This window comes from Scomber scombrus, chromosome 16 (assembly GCF_963691925.1).
Source record: "Scomber scombrus chromosome 16, fScoSco1.1, whole genome shotgun sequence".
In the NCBI taxonomy this organism is placed as follows: domain Eukaryota; kingdom Metazoa; phylum Chordata; class Actinopteri; order Scombriformes; family Scombridae; genus Scomber; species Scomber scombrus.
Genome location: NC_084985.1, coordinates 16,351,760 through 16,367,050, shown reverse-complemented (window position 1 = coordinate 16,367,050; position 15,291 = coordinate 16,351,760). Strand labels below are relative to the sequence as shown.

General features: G+C 38.0%; 2 protein-coding genes across 3 annotated transcripts; one reads left to right on the top strand and one right to left on the bottom strand.

Moving 5' to 3' along the window:
• Window positions 1-322: 322 nt before the first annotated feature.
• Window positions 323-8,104, bottom strand: snrnp40 (small nuclear ribonucleoprotein 40 (U5)). The gene is made up of 10 exons (XM_062435909.1): window positions 7,896-8,104; window positions 5,356-5,485; window positions 5,135-5,228; window positions 4,494-4,659; window positions 4,133-4,255; window positions 2,866-2,986; window positions 2,559-2,641; window positions 2,079-2,140; window positions 914-1,017; window positions 323-599 (listed from the first exon to the last, which is right to left on the bottom strand). The coding sequence occupies exons 1-10, from the start codon at window positions 8,004-8,006 to the stop codon at window positions 550-552; spliced, it is 1,044 nt and encodes a 347-aa protein (XP_062291893.1). The 5' UTR covers window positions 8,007-8,104; the 3' UTR covers window positions 323-549.
• Window positions 8,105-8,251: 147 nt separating this feature from the next.
• zcchc17 (zinc finger, CCHC domain containing 17) lies at window positions 8,252-14,375 on the top strand. Of its 2 annotated transcripts, none has more exons than XM_062436606.1 (7): window positions 8,252-8,306; window positions 9,624-9,806; window positions 10,979-11,079; window positions 11,199-11,290; window positions 11,369-11,469; window positions 11,612-11,754; window positions 12,126-14,375. In XM_062436606.1, the coding sequence occupies exons 2-7, from the start codon at window positions 9,668-9,670 to the stop codon at window positions 12,294-12,296; spliced, it is 747 nt and encodes a 248-aa protein (XP_062292590.1). In that variant the 5' UTR covers window positions 8,252-8,306; window positions 9,624-9,667; the 3' UTR covers window positions 12,297-14,375. The 2 variants fall into 2 exon arrangements, with proteins under 2 accessions (XP_062292590.1, XP_062292589.1); XM_062436605.1 differs by lacking the exon at window positions 8,252-8,306 and adding an exon at window positions 8,367-8,503.
• The last annotated feature ends 916 nt before the right edge of the window (window positions 14,376-15,291 follow it).

The window sequence follows — 15,291 nt, the reverse complement described above, 5'->3', positions numbered from 1 at the left end:
CTTTTTATGCGATTTGTTATCAGAAAATGTGAGGCAAAGAAGGACGCTGCTTAAAGATCTGTTCTCACAATCTTAAACATATTGTCTGATTGATTTCTGTTGCACACATACAAGTGTTTGTCAAAACTAGCACCATCAAAAAGAAGTAGTGGAGTAGAAGGATTCATATTTTCATTTTGAAGTAGTAGAGGATGGATGGTATAAAACCAACAGGCCACACGGTTTTTACTCAGGTTTGGAGGATAAAACCAAAAACAGGTTACATGTGGAGACCGAAAAGCATCAAAATGACAAAAAAGATCTGAGACACTTTTTACAGAATACTAAAGTTTAATAAAAAGAAACAAATCAGCATAAAAAAAAACAAATCACTTTGTAGGTTTTCAAACACACGTCCTGAGGTTGTTCTGTGACAAGCTGAAGCACATGAAATTAAAAGAGACTCTTAACCTGGTCTCAAACACCACCCACTTCCAAGGGCTGGACCCTCGTTTGCAGGACACACAACATACTCACGCACACGCACACATCCAAGAGTATACACACATCCTACTGAATTTCACCCATGTAGAGCCGTTTATCACTGCCGCCGGACAGCACTGTTCAAGGAGACAAACAAAAAAACATGATTAAACTCTGATTCTTAGTCACGTTTTGTGAGTAAACTTAAGGGGAACTAACAAGATCAAATAATAAAGTTACAATAATGTTAAATAAAGCCAAAAGTAAGAGTTCTGGATATGAAAACCCTGTTCCCTACATACCCATCACTCTCCTCTCACGTTAGCTTTTCCTTGTGTTCTTTACATCTTAAAAAGCTAACCTGTTCCTTGAGTCTTCAAATATCTCTGTTCTATTCTTCTAACATGTATAACAGCTCGTAATCTGAGACTAAAGCAGTAGTGCCGCTCACCTATTGGCTCCTCTGGGTGAAAGGCCACTTCATTAACAGAACCGGCGTGGCCTGGCAGCTTGTACAGGATCCTACGGGATGTTGTGTCCCAAATATACACAAACCTAAAAAGACAGCCAAACATAAATGGTTAGTGTGGCTCCTGATGCAAATCTGAGACATGTCAAACAGGATGATTATTGTATTTATTGTCCATTTTTTTTGTTGTGAATTAAGCTGTTATGATAGATATGGAAAAAACAAAGTTACAATGACACAATTATGAAAGCTGCCACACTGTATATGGGAGCAGTAGTTTGTGGTTGGTGGCTGTAAGCTGTTTGTGGTTTACAGACAGAAAATGTTTCATAGAGAGCCTAAGTAAAATCGGAAAACTTTATTCTAAATCACCCTAATCACATAAACATTTGTAATAATGCAAGTTAATAAAAATCTAATCTTCTATTTTACACAAATTAAAATATATTACTACATATTATATAACATTTCTGCCAAGTCCCTTCCACTAGATGGCAGTAAATTCTACACACTGCTCCTTTAATAGTAGGTGTTGGTAGATATGGAAGAAACAAAGTTACGATGACAAAAGTATGCACGGTGCCACACTGTTCATGGGAGCAGTAGTTTTTTGTATATCCAATAAATGAAACAGAAAATGAATCGGTAACTATTTTGGTAACTGAATAATCGTTTTAGTATTTTATTATGTAAAAATGCTGGTTGCAGCCTCCTACATGTGATGATTTGATGATTTTTTTGTGTCATACATGATGATAAAATGAATATCTTTAGATTTTTGACTGTTAATCAGACATTTGAGGATGTCTCCATGGGCTCCAAGAAATTATAATGTGTATTTTTGGACATTTTATAAATAAAGCGATAAATCATTGAATTGATGATGAAAATACTTATTCTCCTACGATCAAATTAATTGTTTAACTTTGTCAAAATCCCTGAGGTGTCTTCCTCTAATACGTTACTTCTACACATACCAATGAACATGGATAGTAAACCTCAGATCAAGTTTCACTTTTTCAGAAAGACTAATACTAGATTTGTTCGGTAGGGCATTGCATTGAATTACAGACTGGCCCAGAGGGAACATCAGGACCTCAGCTCTCTACAGTCACTGAAGAATTTCCCTGCAACAGATTCTTCTCACCTGTCAGCCGAGCCTGCAGCTATCTTACTGCCGTCAGTAGACCAGGAGCACCTCAGCAAATTCTGAAAGACAGGAGCACATGTTTGACGCTGCGTTAGCAACATGACACAACCATTTCTATATGCGAGCTATGTCGTTAGAAAAGTGTGGAAAGGCGAGAGAGGATGAAAGAACATGTCACATAACCGCGGTCAACAACATGCGTAAACAACGCCAGCAGGACTGCAGCTGTTAGTCACTTTTGTACAAAGCTGTGGAGTGTATCACAGATTTTTCACCTAGTGCTACTTGCTGCATGTCAGTGACATGTTTTGATACCTTTAGGAATACATTTTGTTTGAACTCTCTTTGCAGTATTTTCTCATATATATGCAATCTCTGCTCTCGGTCTTCTCAACAGTAGGAAGTGGTATCAGTACTGTGCAGGTCTACTGCATGTGTTCCTGACCACAAAGATGGTCAGAGAGTTATTAATGTTACCTTTTCAAAGTTGTGAACGTTGCCTTGGAAAATCTTCACACATCTCTCCTTGGGTGCAAATGGTCGAACATCCCAAATACGCACTAACAAAGAGACACAAACAAAAGTCGAACATAACTCATAAAATCAACTGTTATCATCTAAAAAACTGATTTTTCTCACACACACACACACACACACACACACACACACACACACACACACACACACACACACACACACACACACACACACACACACACACACACACACACACACACACACACACACACACACACACACACACACACACACACACACTCTCTACCTGTGTTGTCCATGGAGTTGGAAAGAAGATAAGATCCCTCAGAGCTCAGGCTGAGTCCAGTAACTGAGTCACTGTGCCCATGCATACTGTAGATCAGCTTATTCTGCCTCAGGTCCCACACCTGCACAACATACACAGCAACAGTGTCTTACAAAAGGATAACATACAGAGATAAGAGTATGCTGGTATGTCATTCTTGGGTCTGTATCTATATCCAAAGGGCCAGGAATATGTCATTTTGTTTTGAGCAATGGGGATAAAAAGAGTAAAGTGATGTTCTTACAGAGCATGACCACAATACAACTTGACAACGACTGTCAGCTAAGCAATCGAAGAGGAGCTTGCAGCAGAGTTTTTAACCAGGCACATCAAACACAAGTATGATCCTTGAACATCATTATTTTAAAAAATGCAAGAGAACAGGAAGAAATGAATTTTTTGTTTTATGTGTAAGTGTTTTGCAGCACCTGAGGGAGGATGGTTCACAGCATGCTGACAATGAAAATAATACTGTATTCAAGCACCTTATTTTACTCATGCCTGAATGAAAAATGCACTGTTTCTCAACACCTACAGATATTAGTCTGCGGCTTTATAGTGACACTATCCTACAGGACTGAACTCATTCCCTTCATCAGAAGTTTGAGCGGAGCCATAAAAGTCGAATAATGTGAAGTAATGTCGTTTCTGTTGCTATCAAAGCATTGAACATAAACCACCCTTGCTATCAGTCACACCGCCAGCACTGTTGTACAGTTAGTTATTATCTAATATGTCTTTAATTTTATTAAATGTCCTACATTAACTACTCATTTCAGCTGAACTCACCAGCTGGGTACAAATACTGCTGATGTTTTCAAACCTAAACCACAGGTCGGCCATGAGTTAGGGCAATATGGTCCAAATCAAATATGATGTTTTTGACCAAATACCTTGGTATCGATATTGTGACAATATTGTAGGAATGACTGTCGGTGTGTTTACAAAATATAAGCAATCGATAAGCAATCGTCAGTAATGTGGCTATAATAATTAAGTAAGTTTTATCAAGTGTTTTCTTAAAAGAAATGACTATTCACAATTTACTGTTGATGTCTGATTTTAGTTAAACTGCCCATATTCAGCATTTAAAGAATGCATGTTTTGCAGTTTTAAAAACTAGCTTTAATTACTTGATGATAACATTTTTATAGTCATTTTGAATGCACATAATTCTTTAGAGCATCATTTCCAGGGTTTTCTGTGTATGCTGGAGCCCGACTGGTACCTTGATGTCGTTGTCGATGCCTCCAGAGAGAATCTGATCACTGGTGTCGTTGAAGGTGACGGCCAGCACCTGATAGGTATTTTGGAAAGTGTGGATTGCCCCTTTCTTGCGGACGTCCCACAGCTACCACAGTGACAAACACATACACAAAACCATTATCAGACCAATATAGCTTTCACCACAACAATTAAACTACAGAGAGTGATGGGTAAGACACATATTGGTATCAAAAAACCACTTACTTCCCAAAACATCATTCTTACTTGTGCCTACAGAGCAATAGGAGGTCAAGTCTCCTAATAGGAGGTCAAGTCTCCTAAAAATGAATAAAATGATGCCAATTGGCAGCTGAAAAGCTCACCTTCACTGTCCCGTCATCACTGCCGGTGCAGACCAGCTGGGGCCCTCGGCGGGCCGGGTAGCAGGTGTTGACGAAGGAGGTGTGACCCTTCAGACGCTTGATCCTCTCACCTGTTTCACTGTCCCACACACCTACAGTCTTGTCTGTGCTTGCTGAGAACAGGGTACTGAAACACACAGCAAGAAACAGTTAGCAAGTCCTTTTTACATGTGTGTGGGGGAGGGGGACTTCATGATTCATTCTTAAACATTAGCAGATAACAGTTGGATGGAAGAGATTTGATAACAAAGAAAATCAGGAAAATGTCCGTTCATATTCAGTACAAACTAAATGATATCAGATTGTATTTGAAAGTACATGGCATAGAGTCCAATAGGAAACAGTCAGAGAAAGAAGAGCATGACCTGCAGCAAAGGTCCTTTTGCCAGAATTGAACCAGGGACGCTGCCATTATGTGGCATGCGCAGTAACCACTAGACTACCAAGGCTCTCTGATAACAGATTTTGTTATCCAAAAAATGTGTCTGTTTTCATCTCTCACATCCTGTGTGTTTATCAGTCTTGATTTTGGTGAATAAAGCTTATTATTCATACTGAAGTTTTGTCCAGCAGAATGAAATTTAACAGTGTTTTGTTCATACCTGCCGTCTGTGTTGTAGTGCAGCTCCATCACTGCTCCACTGTGACCCTTCAGAGTTGCATAATTTTCACAATCTCCATACACATTCCACATCACTGCAGCAAAGAAACACAGCGTACAACATGTCATGGACTGTAACTTGGAGTATTAATATGTTTTCACAAAGATGTGAGGCCTGTGGGTTTGTCTGATGTAATTTAATCATAAGTGTTAATTACTTACATATGAGCCTGTCAAATCCTGATGAGGCCAGAGTGGCTCCGTTGGGGTGAAACTTGCAGCAGTACACCTCCCCATCATGGCCAGACATCAGCATGATGGGAGCCTGCAGGCTGGAGCTCCGTGCAGGACCCTAAAGGGAGAGACGTGACATCATCAAAGGTCAAATATAGTGCGTTAAAACTGATACCAGGGCTGGGTGATGTGTACAGTACAAAACAGGTTTACACGAATAACAAAGACTGCTGTTTATTATTAGCGCCTGACAGCCCAATATTAGTTTGATCAATTTTATACTGATACCTGCATATATATAAACCAGTAAGTAACAAGAAACTGTGGTACAGAAATGCCAAAAATATTTTATGAGGTTATTTAGAAACAGTTTGCCCATGATGGCGCTCTGACAAGTTTATTCACCAACTGTGACATATTCAGCTTAGTTCATATTTTCATCTTTTATCACCTGATTTAAGGGACGCTTATCAAAAATATTTGTTAATATTGTGTGGTAATGTTAAAAAAACAAATATTTATCTGTAACTCTTAATTATTATAGCTCAAAAGGAATCCACTATCAGCTGGTCTATTTTAAATCTCAGTAGAGTTTTGCAGTATCGCCTTAGGAGAAGTAAGTTGTTCAGTTGATGTTAATTACAGTGGACAGCATGGAAATAAAAAGTCTAACGGGGCTTTTTGCATTTTCAGGAACTGTAAAATCATTGTGGAAGAAATCTGAGTTGGAAGATGACATTAATAGTGAAGGACCAAAACCCACCAGCCAATTATAATGATACACTTTCATAACTCATAAAGAGCAATGTACACTCAGTAGTAAGTGTAGTGCACCCAGCTAAACTAATGCAATCTTCTCCCCCCAAAATGAAAATAAGGTTGAATCAATGCTGCTTGTGTCAACACAACCTGAACATTATCACCTTCATGGAGATATGATTTATTTCAGGCTTTATGTATTAAACTGCAATATGTTTAAGTTAGGTGTACCAGATATATTGCCATCTGGGTATATATAAGTGATCTTTTTTCAAAATCTGTAGTGTTTCACAGTATCTTTTATTTGTATCCATGACAAACATTTTCATTCAGAAATAATTATGGAAGAAACCTGACTCAGTAAATAATGTGGTAAATAAAAGTACAAAAGTCCCACCAGAAACCTACCACGATATCAAATCATTATGTTGTAAATATTATTCCATCCTCACTGAGCATTGCTATCAACATCAGCTATATAACCGAGAAGGCCCAACAGAGGATGCTCTTCCTGAGGCAGCTGATGAAGCTCCAGCATCCAGTTTTACACTGCCACGTAAAGTCTATCCTCACATCCCCAATCACAAACAGGATGTTCAGAGGCTGCAGCACATCATTTACCCAGCTGAGAAGATCATCAAGTGAAATTTCCCCCTCATTGATCAGCTGCACTTCTCCAGAGCCAGGCAGTGTGCAAGCAAAATCATCTCCGATCCATCCCATTCTCACTCACACAGGTTCTATCTATTTATCTAGGTAGACTGGTCGTCCACCAATCGGAAGATCGGTGGTTAAAATTCCCAGCTCCTCCAGTCCACATGTGGATGCGTCCTTGCGCACTATACTTAAGCCCAAATTGCCCTTCTTCCCTCAGGATAAAGACTGAGATCCATAAAAAAAACTCCACCAACAGACAGAGGAACTCCTTTCCAGATGCTGTTGCCCTACTAAGCACTTGAACTGTGGTGTTATCAAACTGGACTTTAAATCTAACATCTCTCATTGAATCCCTGCACTGGTCACTTTCATATATTTCATCAAACGTGACTTTACACTGTGCATTACATTCAACCTCTACTGTTATACAATTTTAATATATTTATTTCATTGTTTCTCTTGCCCTTTTCATATATTTCAGATTTAATTTGTACATTTCCTTTATACAGTCAACATTTCAGTTATTATTCAAAATTATTATAAGCCCATTCTGTAAAAAAACATTTTAACTTCACATTTAACTTTAAACATTACTTTTTGATTAATATATGGAAGCCCATGTCCGCCAATGTGATAAAAAAAAGTGAAAGTCATTATAATGAGTATAAATAATGACTTAACTCAAAATAATGAGATACTATCTCAAAATAACGACCATCGTCATGACTTATTAGCATCTAATTTTTTTGAGTCATTAAGTCATTATTTTGAGATAGTATCTCATTATTTGGAGTTACTGGATCTTTTGTTTTCATCACATTGGCGGAAATTGGTTATCATTACGTTACTTTTATTTTGTTTTTATTCTTCTATGTTGCATTTGTAGAAAGCAAACGCAATGACACAATCTTTGTATGTTTGCAAACTAATTTTGAGTCATTGTAATGTTACTTTCATTTCCTGCTTATCCGTTTAGCTCTGATGCACCAGTGTATACACTTAAAAGTACTTTCCGGCCCACTTGTATGTACTTTAGAGCCCTAAACTAAACATGTATCTGTTTTTAACACTAAAACACTGCACTGCTATTTTCAGCAGCTGAGTCTACGTACCGAGGCCACGAGCTGCTGGGACTGAGCCGCCGCCACCAGGTCCGTCCGCGGCCGCTTCACGGCAGCTGGAACCACAGCCATGTCCGCCGGCCTCTTTTTGGGTTCAATCATTCTGACTTTTTCGAAAACCAGCAGCCAAAGCGATGAATATTACTGGTTTAATTTACAAAAGTAAAACATAGAAATGAACGGACGTCTTTCACGGTGGAACGTCGTTAAGAGAGGGAGAACACAGAGGAACTACTTCCGCCAGTTATGAGGACTGTGATTGGTTGAGGTTTACAGCGGCTGCTATGGGGAGTCTGATTGGTCAAGGTTTATGCCGGCTGCTGTGATTGGTTACTCGGGTTGTTGTTGTTAAACTGAGGTGAACCGGATGTAAAAGCTACGCTAGTCCTGCTAATACGAAAGGTAATAACATGTTTATTTTATATTTCCTTATGACTTTTTGTTACCCCGTGCAATGTCTGTCCTTCATACACTCTAGTTTAGATTTAATATGCGGATCAATTATCCCGTTTATGTGTTTTTGGCGTTTGAACCTTGTCTGTAAAGTGACGCACAATGCTTTAATGAAGCTAATATTAGCCTCGATGCTACAATTCAAAGTAAGTCTGTTTTTAATTTTATGGTCTTAATCTCAAACTAATGTGCGCCTCAAGTGAAAGAATACCACTGCAGAAGAGAGGAGTAATTAAATCAGATGTTTCTGAAATTTCAAAAAGTATGAAAATTATAAATGAAATATCTGTTCATGTTGTTGAGGTCACTCTAAAGTTAAAGTTTTGATGTATTTAGTTATTTTTTATATATACTTAAACGAATTCAAATAAATACAGCAGAAACATAACACAAAGTATTTATAATTTATAATAAAATTACAAAATATAAAAGTGGTTCAGCTTAACTCTTTTTCTTTTTATTCTTTCTATCTTCATCATTATAATTATTATTATTATTAGTGTTGTGTGTCTAATGTTATTAATACTGTAACACCGTTTCACTATGAATGTAAAGTAGATCCCAAAGGGAAATTAAAAAGTTACAGCAGCCAACAATGAGGTTAAAAAAGGTTAAAGACACAAATGCAATTAAAGGCTAAATTATACACAATAACCAAATAAACTAACTCAAACATAAACAAAAGTAAATGGGATGGTCAGATGCATACTGCTGCGGTTGAAAGGTCCATGGTTGTTCATGGATGTCAGAATTCTGTGTAATCAATGTTGATATCTGAACAATCTGCACCATAAATAGATAGATACATATAGATACATGAATATATATTGATACCCAATTTTTAAATCACTTTTTTCTTTTTTGGATGTGACAACTATCAATAGTACTAAAATATATTTTCAAGTTAAAATGACCCTCAAAACCCTTTTAAGTAGGACACATTTTTTTCTTAAACAATTTACAAATATTATCAGTGACTTACAGAGTTATGAAGACTTAAGAAGCAAGTACAACTTATCATTTGAATTAAATTGGAAGGAATTAAGTTTTTATTCTCAAAATAAAAGCACAAATATATACTGTAACAGTCAAAAGGCACAAAACAGTCCAGACTTTTGACTGGTTCTCTAGTAGATTTGCACAATGTAAAATGTAAAAAATAAATTAAATAAGTTTCTTATATGCCTGTTATTATAAGGTAGTATAAAAGTGGATTCTTTTATATTGAACATACAGGACTATTAATAATGAAATATGTTTCATCAGCAACCATCTAGATTCACCTAAAGATACCGGTGGTCATTGAGACAATGTCTGACAGTGATGGTCCACCACACGAGCCTGCTGGACTGGACGGTCTGCCGCCACTGTTACTTATATGCAAGGGAGAGGTGGTCTCTGTGCAGACCTATGGAGCTTTTGTCCGCCTTCCAGGATACAAGAAGGAAGGTGAGTGGGAAGTGAAGTGAAGTTTTCTGTATATTGAAAGAATTGACTTAAATGTATCTAATCAGAAGGAAATGGTCACAAAAGAGAACTGAGTAATAGGAAGCACAAAAGAACACAAGACAGATTGGTAAGTAGTAGGAGCATAACCCAAGAAAACGTTACTGAGACAAAAATAGGAGGATGTGTAATAGGTGTTGGCACAAAACAGTAAAATCTAATGTTTCATGGGTAATGATAAAACAAAACTATAAGCCAGAGGAACACACAGAGGCAGAGAGATGTTAAGTCGGCAACCGCATCCACTGCCAATTATTGACCAGAGCCGAAAGCAATTCAGACTGTGTGCAAGAGAAGCAGGAAACAGCTGGCAGCCATGATGATGATGAAATATAGTGCTTGATGACTCAGTTGTATGAGAGAACGAACAGGCAGGTCTTGAGTTTGGATTTGAACACAGAAATTCTTCCTCCGGTTGTTTAAGAGACCGTAATAACATCCTGCAATTTGAGGGGATTAGGCAACATTGAGCAGATGATCTGAGAGGATAAATATTACAATGCAAGCTAAAGCTGTTTAATATGTAAACATGTGTTTTCTAAACATAATCACTGTTAAGCTTAATTTTGCACCTGGTTTGAGGTTTTTTTCCATGATACTGTGTCAAAAATCTAAGATATTGTGCATGTAGAGAAGGAGAGAGTAGGAAAGGTTTGAGGTTGGGCTTAGTTTATAAAATGAAGGAGAGACTGACATAGAACACAATACTCATTTTAACCACTGGAGGGCAAACTGAGCCAAGTTTAACGGGATAAATCCAACACCTGAAATGCTGAGAAGCAGATGGCATTCTTGTGTTTTTTTAATATTGCTATATGACGGAACTAGTTTTTGATTAAAGATGGATTTTATCAGGAAATTAATTTTGAGAGCTAAATCTCTTGAATTGGGAGTTGTGAACAAATTTCTTCCATTTAGCTGATATTCTGGCAGCAACATTTTGCATGAGTCAGAAAGCAGAATGTTGCCTTCTTACAGTTTTGACAGAATCAGGGTATTAATTTCATCATCAGGACTTAAAAAATGTATTTGTCTAAATCTTTTGCTGTTAATGTCTTTATTTTTTTGTGTAGTCTATAGCTTAATATCTTAATTCCCCTTCCTGACACTTACAGGCCTGGTACATGTGAGTGAGATGTCAGCCTCACGGGTTGAGAATGCCTCAGAGATTGTCGACGTGGGGGAACAGGTGTGGATTAAAGTCATTGGGAGAGAGGTACCAACACACACACATACACACACACACCCACCCACACACACACACACACACACACACACAAAGTATATATGTAACACTCAGTATGGATGACTGAATCTTTGACCTCTGCCTGTCAGATTCAAGGAGAAAAGATAAAGCTGTCCTTCTCAATGAAAGCTGTCAATCAGGGAACAGGGCGGGACTTGGACCCCAACAACGTTAATGCAGAGTAAGTGCTTACCGTATTAATGTGAATGTGTGTTTGTGCATGTACGTGTGTGTTCTTATCACCTGTGTGTGTTTGTAGGCAGGATGCGAGGCGACGAAGGAATTTTAGGGATCACACAGGCAACAGGATCACACTGGACGCTGTACTCAACACAACATGCGCAAAGTGCGGCTGCAGGGGTACGACAACAAAATGAGCGATAAAGCTGTTAATTATTAAAACAAAAAATACAAGAAAGGCAAAACGTGTTTGTCTGTACCAGGATGTTTGAAATCACTTTAAATATATGCAGTCGTTTGAATAAATCATGATTCTTTTCAGGTCACTTTACAAAGGACTGTTTCTCTGCTCCGGGCTTGCAGTACGCTCTTCTGCCAGAAGAAGACAATGAAGAGCCACGGCAACAGCAGGCACCATCAGTCGCACAACAGCTAGACTCAGAGAAAAAGAAAAAGAAAAAGAAGGTGAATGTTTGACAGTTAATGTCCCAAGAAGTCGTCACTTCCTTTTTTAGTTGGTGTGTCTTGCTCTCTGTGACTGTGAGTCATCTGATGCACAACCCACACATATCCTATCAGAATGACAGTATATGTGTGGTTGCTTTACACAGAGAGATACAGGGGAGCTTAATGAGAGCTGTCAAATGAGCCATTAGTAAGAATATATTATGGTTAAGTGCCGGTGTAATGAAAAATAATGTGTTTGTTTCTTTAACGCCTTTTTTTCCAGCATCATTGTTCAAGTTCCTCTTTTTGAGACACACACACGCACACACACACAAAACAATCAACTCTTCATTGACATGTTTTTTTCTTGCCATGTGTTTATCCCCCAGGAGAAGAAAATGAAGAAAAAGAGGAAGAGGGAGAAAAAGGATTCGGCGAGCGACAGCAGCAGCAGCAGCGACGAGTGCAAATCCAAGAAGAGGCGCCGCGACCACACTCACGACAGTGAGGACAAAAAGAAGAAGAAACACAAGAAACACAAATCTCACAGACACAGCTGAGATAGCCACACAACCAACCAACCCCACATCTGTAGTTACACACACAGTGCAGCTATCAGACAGAAACAAGAGGAAGTGGTTGGCAACAGATGGACTTCTAGTTGTGCATCTTTTAATACATGCTCCATCAATCATCTCATTATAGAAACGTTCATTCATTTAAGTATAATTAAAAATACATCAAGTCAACTTTTAAAAAAGGGAAAATAGTCCAAAAGTGATGTAAAACAAATTAGGAGACACTTGCCCTGAAATAACCGTTAGCTCTCTCACAGAAGAAGGAGTCTACACATGATCATACGTAACCAGAGAGGTGTAAGCTATATAGCAGCAAGCAGCTATCCCTCCTGAGATCCACATATTGTTTACAGCTATCCAGTTTCTTTAGTTAAGCAGACGTGAGGACAGTAAAGCTGACTCTGGGGGGCTCAGACATGAAATCCTTGAAATATTGAATGAAGAAAAAGCCACACACACACACACACAAATAGGAAATAGTAAAGACACAAACAGGAAGTGTAATGCCGCACACATAAGCGTGACGGGAAGCTCAAGCTATGGTGATATCCTGAAGTTCTCTACCGCTTATTGTGCTTTTCAGTGTACATACATGTGTGTGTTTGTGTTTTTTACCTCCAGGGTCTACTCACAGCACACACACACACACACCTCTTCCTGCATGTCAACTGTTAATTTCATTAAAGCATGTTTATATTTGTAAAGGTTAAAAAAAAAACGCCTCTTGATGTCTTTGTTCCTGGACCTTGAACTCTTTCTGTAACAGTCAGCCCCTGGGGGATCATGAAACACACACACACACACACGTACATCAAAAATTCTCAGGTGGGGGTCTGCTCCACCACAAGGTCATATTAAGTTAATGTTTTCAAGTGAGGAAGGTGTCTCGTGGCAGGGTTATGTCCCACAAGGTCCAAAAGCATGTTTTTCTTTTTTAAAAGATAAGCCCTCGTCAATGTCAGACAAGATAAGGTGACGTGAGAGAATCGACATCTTGTTTCTTATGTTTCAACCTAGTTTCTAAGCATCTACTTGCTGGATTGTGCAGAAATGTTTTCCAGCTGTAGCGGTTTGGCATGAATTCAGTGCATTCCCCTGGCAGTGACTCTTCTTCTTTGGTCAGTGTCAGGACTCGTTTGCATTTTTCTTCAATTGGTAATTTCTCTTAATAAAAAAAAAAAGAAGTTGCAAACAGTAAATGTACAAGATGAGTTTAATATGGCCTGTTGAACATTCAGCGTGACCCTGAAGCTTGCAATTATGTGAACATAACTGCAGAACAGAAAAAAGTTAAAATGAGATCTACTTGTTCAGCTTATATTACAATGTTTTACTGTATATCCTTGAAAAATGTGAACTTTCTGCTGCCATAATTTATCAATTTTTATAGATTGTGTTGGAAGGATTTGGAGTTGGAAAAAAACCTGAAGATGGTTTGATCTTTTGTGAAGTATGTTTATTGGCCTCCAGGCTGTGAGTTTGCTTTGTTGATGAAGCAATACCAGTCTGTATTTGTCTGTTAATTATGAGACTACAGCCAGAGGCCACTTAGCTTAGTTTAGCATAATGACTGTAAACACAAAATAGCTAGTAGCACCTCTAAAGCTCACACATTAAGATGTTGCATCATGTTTGTTTGATGCAAGATATTGCCACAGCACGAGTAAGCAAGTTTCTCAAGACAATCAAACAATTTATTTTACAGAGTAGAGAGTTGATTTCAAAAATTTGGGTTAAACGTTTGAAATACATCACATTGCGTAAGGAAGGCTAATACTTGTTCCCACACACATTGTATTTGGAGTTTTACCTTTTTAAACATTTCACGATTTGATGATTTTGTTTAATAAAGTTTGGCCCCAAAAGATCCATTTTCTATTTTCTTTCCAAAACTTTCCACTAAATCTCATAAACTTCTGCAAATTCCATCTGCTGATAAAGACTGTGACATGTAGTTGAAACCTCTCGAAAAAGCTAGTAAGTGTCCCTTGACTTTTACCGTTTAGACTTAAAAATGTCTAGAAATAACTTTCAAATTAAATAAAAATAATATTAAAGGTGTTGGATGTCTTTGCTGTTTATACGATAATGTCTTCTTGAAATAGAAGTGGACTCATGCTGCTCATGTATTAGCACATTTTTAGAGTATATATGCAAATACTTGTTTAGTTTTCTAACATGCACCTGTAAGAATTTTTGACTTTAATATCAGTCAGCCTTTTTTTGTTGGACATTCTCCAACAACTGCGGCTCAAGTACATCCTCCTCATACTCCTTCAATAGATGCGACCGCCTTTGAGGAAATGTGTTATGATTTTCCTCTCAGATACATGAAGGATATCCTGGAATTATTGATGTTCAGGCTTTGTTTCTTTATTTAAAGTGGTTTGGTCATTCATAATAACTCTTGGCATGGCAGAAGCTAGAGATTTCAACAGTTAATCCATTAATGTGATCTATTTATACTGTGTGTACTTCAACTTTTTCTCCTTGTTTGCTATTAGTGTGTTTACTTTCCTCCTAAACACAAATATGTGGATATACAGTAGTTATGATACAAAAAGGCTAGAAACATCATTTGTTTTTTTTTATTGTGTATCATATCAGTTCAGGGTGAATTCAAAGGCGCCTTGACTCATTCTGGGACCGTTAAACTCTTCACCCTGCCTCTACTTGGCAGTCTGTTGCAAACATATGACACCCATCTCCTGTGGGAAGGAATGATCCGTATTTAGAAAGCATACACGTCATACAGACAAGTACAGGACACAGTAGCTGCACACCTAGCTCAAGCTTAAACGAAACTTTCCCCTCACCTAGCCAGGGCACAAGCAAGACACATTTCTATAAACACACAAAAGAGTTATAATTAAACCTTTCTGTGAGTCCCTGTGACACCAGCTGTGATGGAAACTGTGGTCTCACTCTTTGGATCTATTCCGATGTGTACAATTGAGTTGCACTAATGAACCCTTTA

Coding starts and splice junctions, on each gene's coding strand:
- zcchc17 (XM_062436606.1), top strand. CDS start 9,668: ATGTCTGACAGTGATGGTCCACCACACGAGCCTGCTGGACTGGACGGT. Junction 11,080..11,198: donor TTAAAGTCATTGGGAGAGAG/GTACCAACACAC, acceptor TCTGCCTGTCAG/ATTCAAGGAGAAAAGATAAA. Junction 11,291..11,368: donor CCCAACAACGTTAATGCAGA/GTAAGTGCTTAC, acceptor GTGTGTTTGTAG/GCAGGATGCGAGGCGACGAA.
- snrnp40 (XM_062435909.1), bottom strand. CDS start 8,006: ATGATTGAACCCAAAAAGAGGCCGGCGGACATGGCTGTGGTTCCAGCT. Junction 4,256..4,493: donor GTGATGACGGGACAGTGAAG/GTGAGCTTTTCA, acceptor TCACTGTGGTAG/CTGTGGGACGTCCGCAAGAA. Junction 2,141..2,558: donor ACGTTCACAACTTTGAAAAG/GTAACATTAATA, acceptor CCTGTCTTTCAG/AATTTGCTGAGGTGCTCCTG.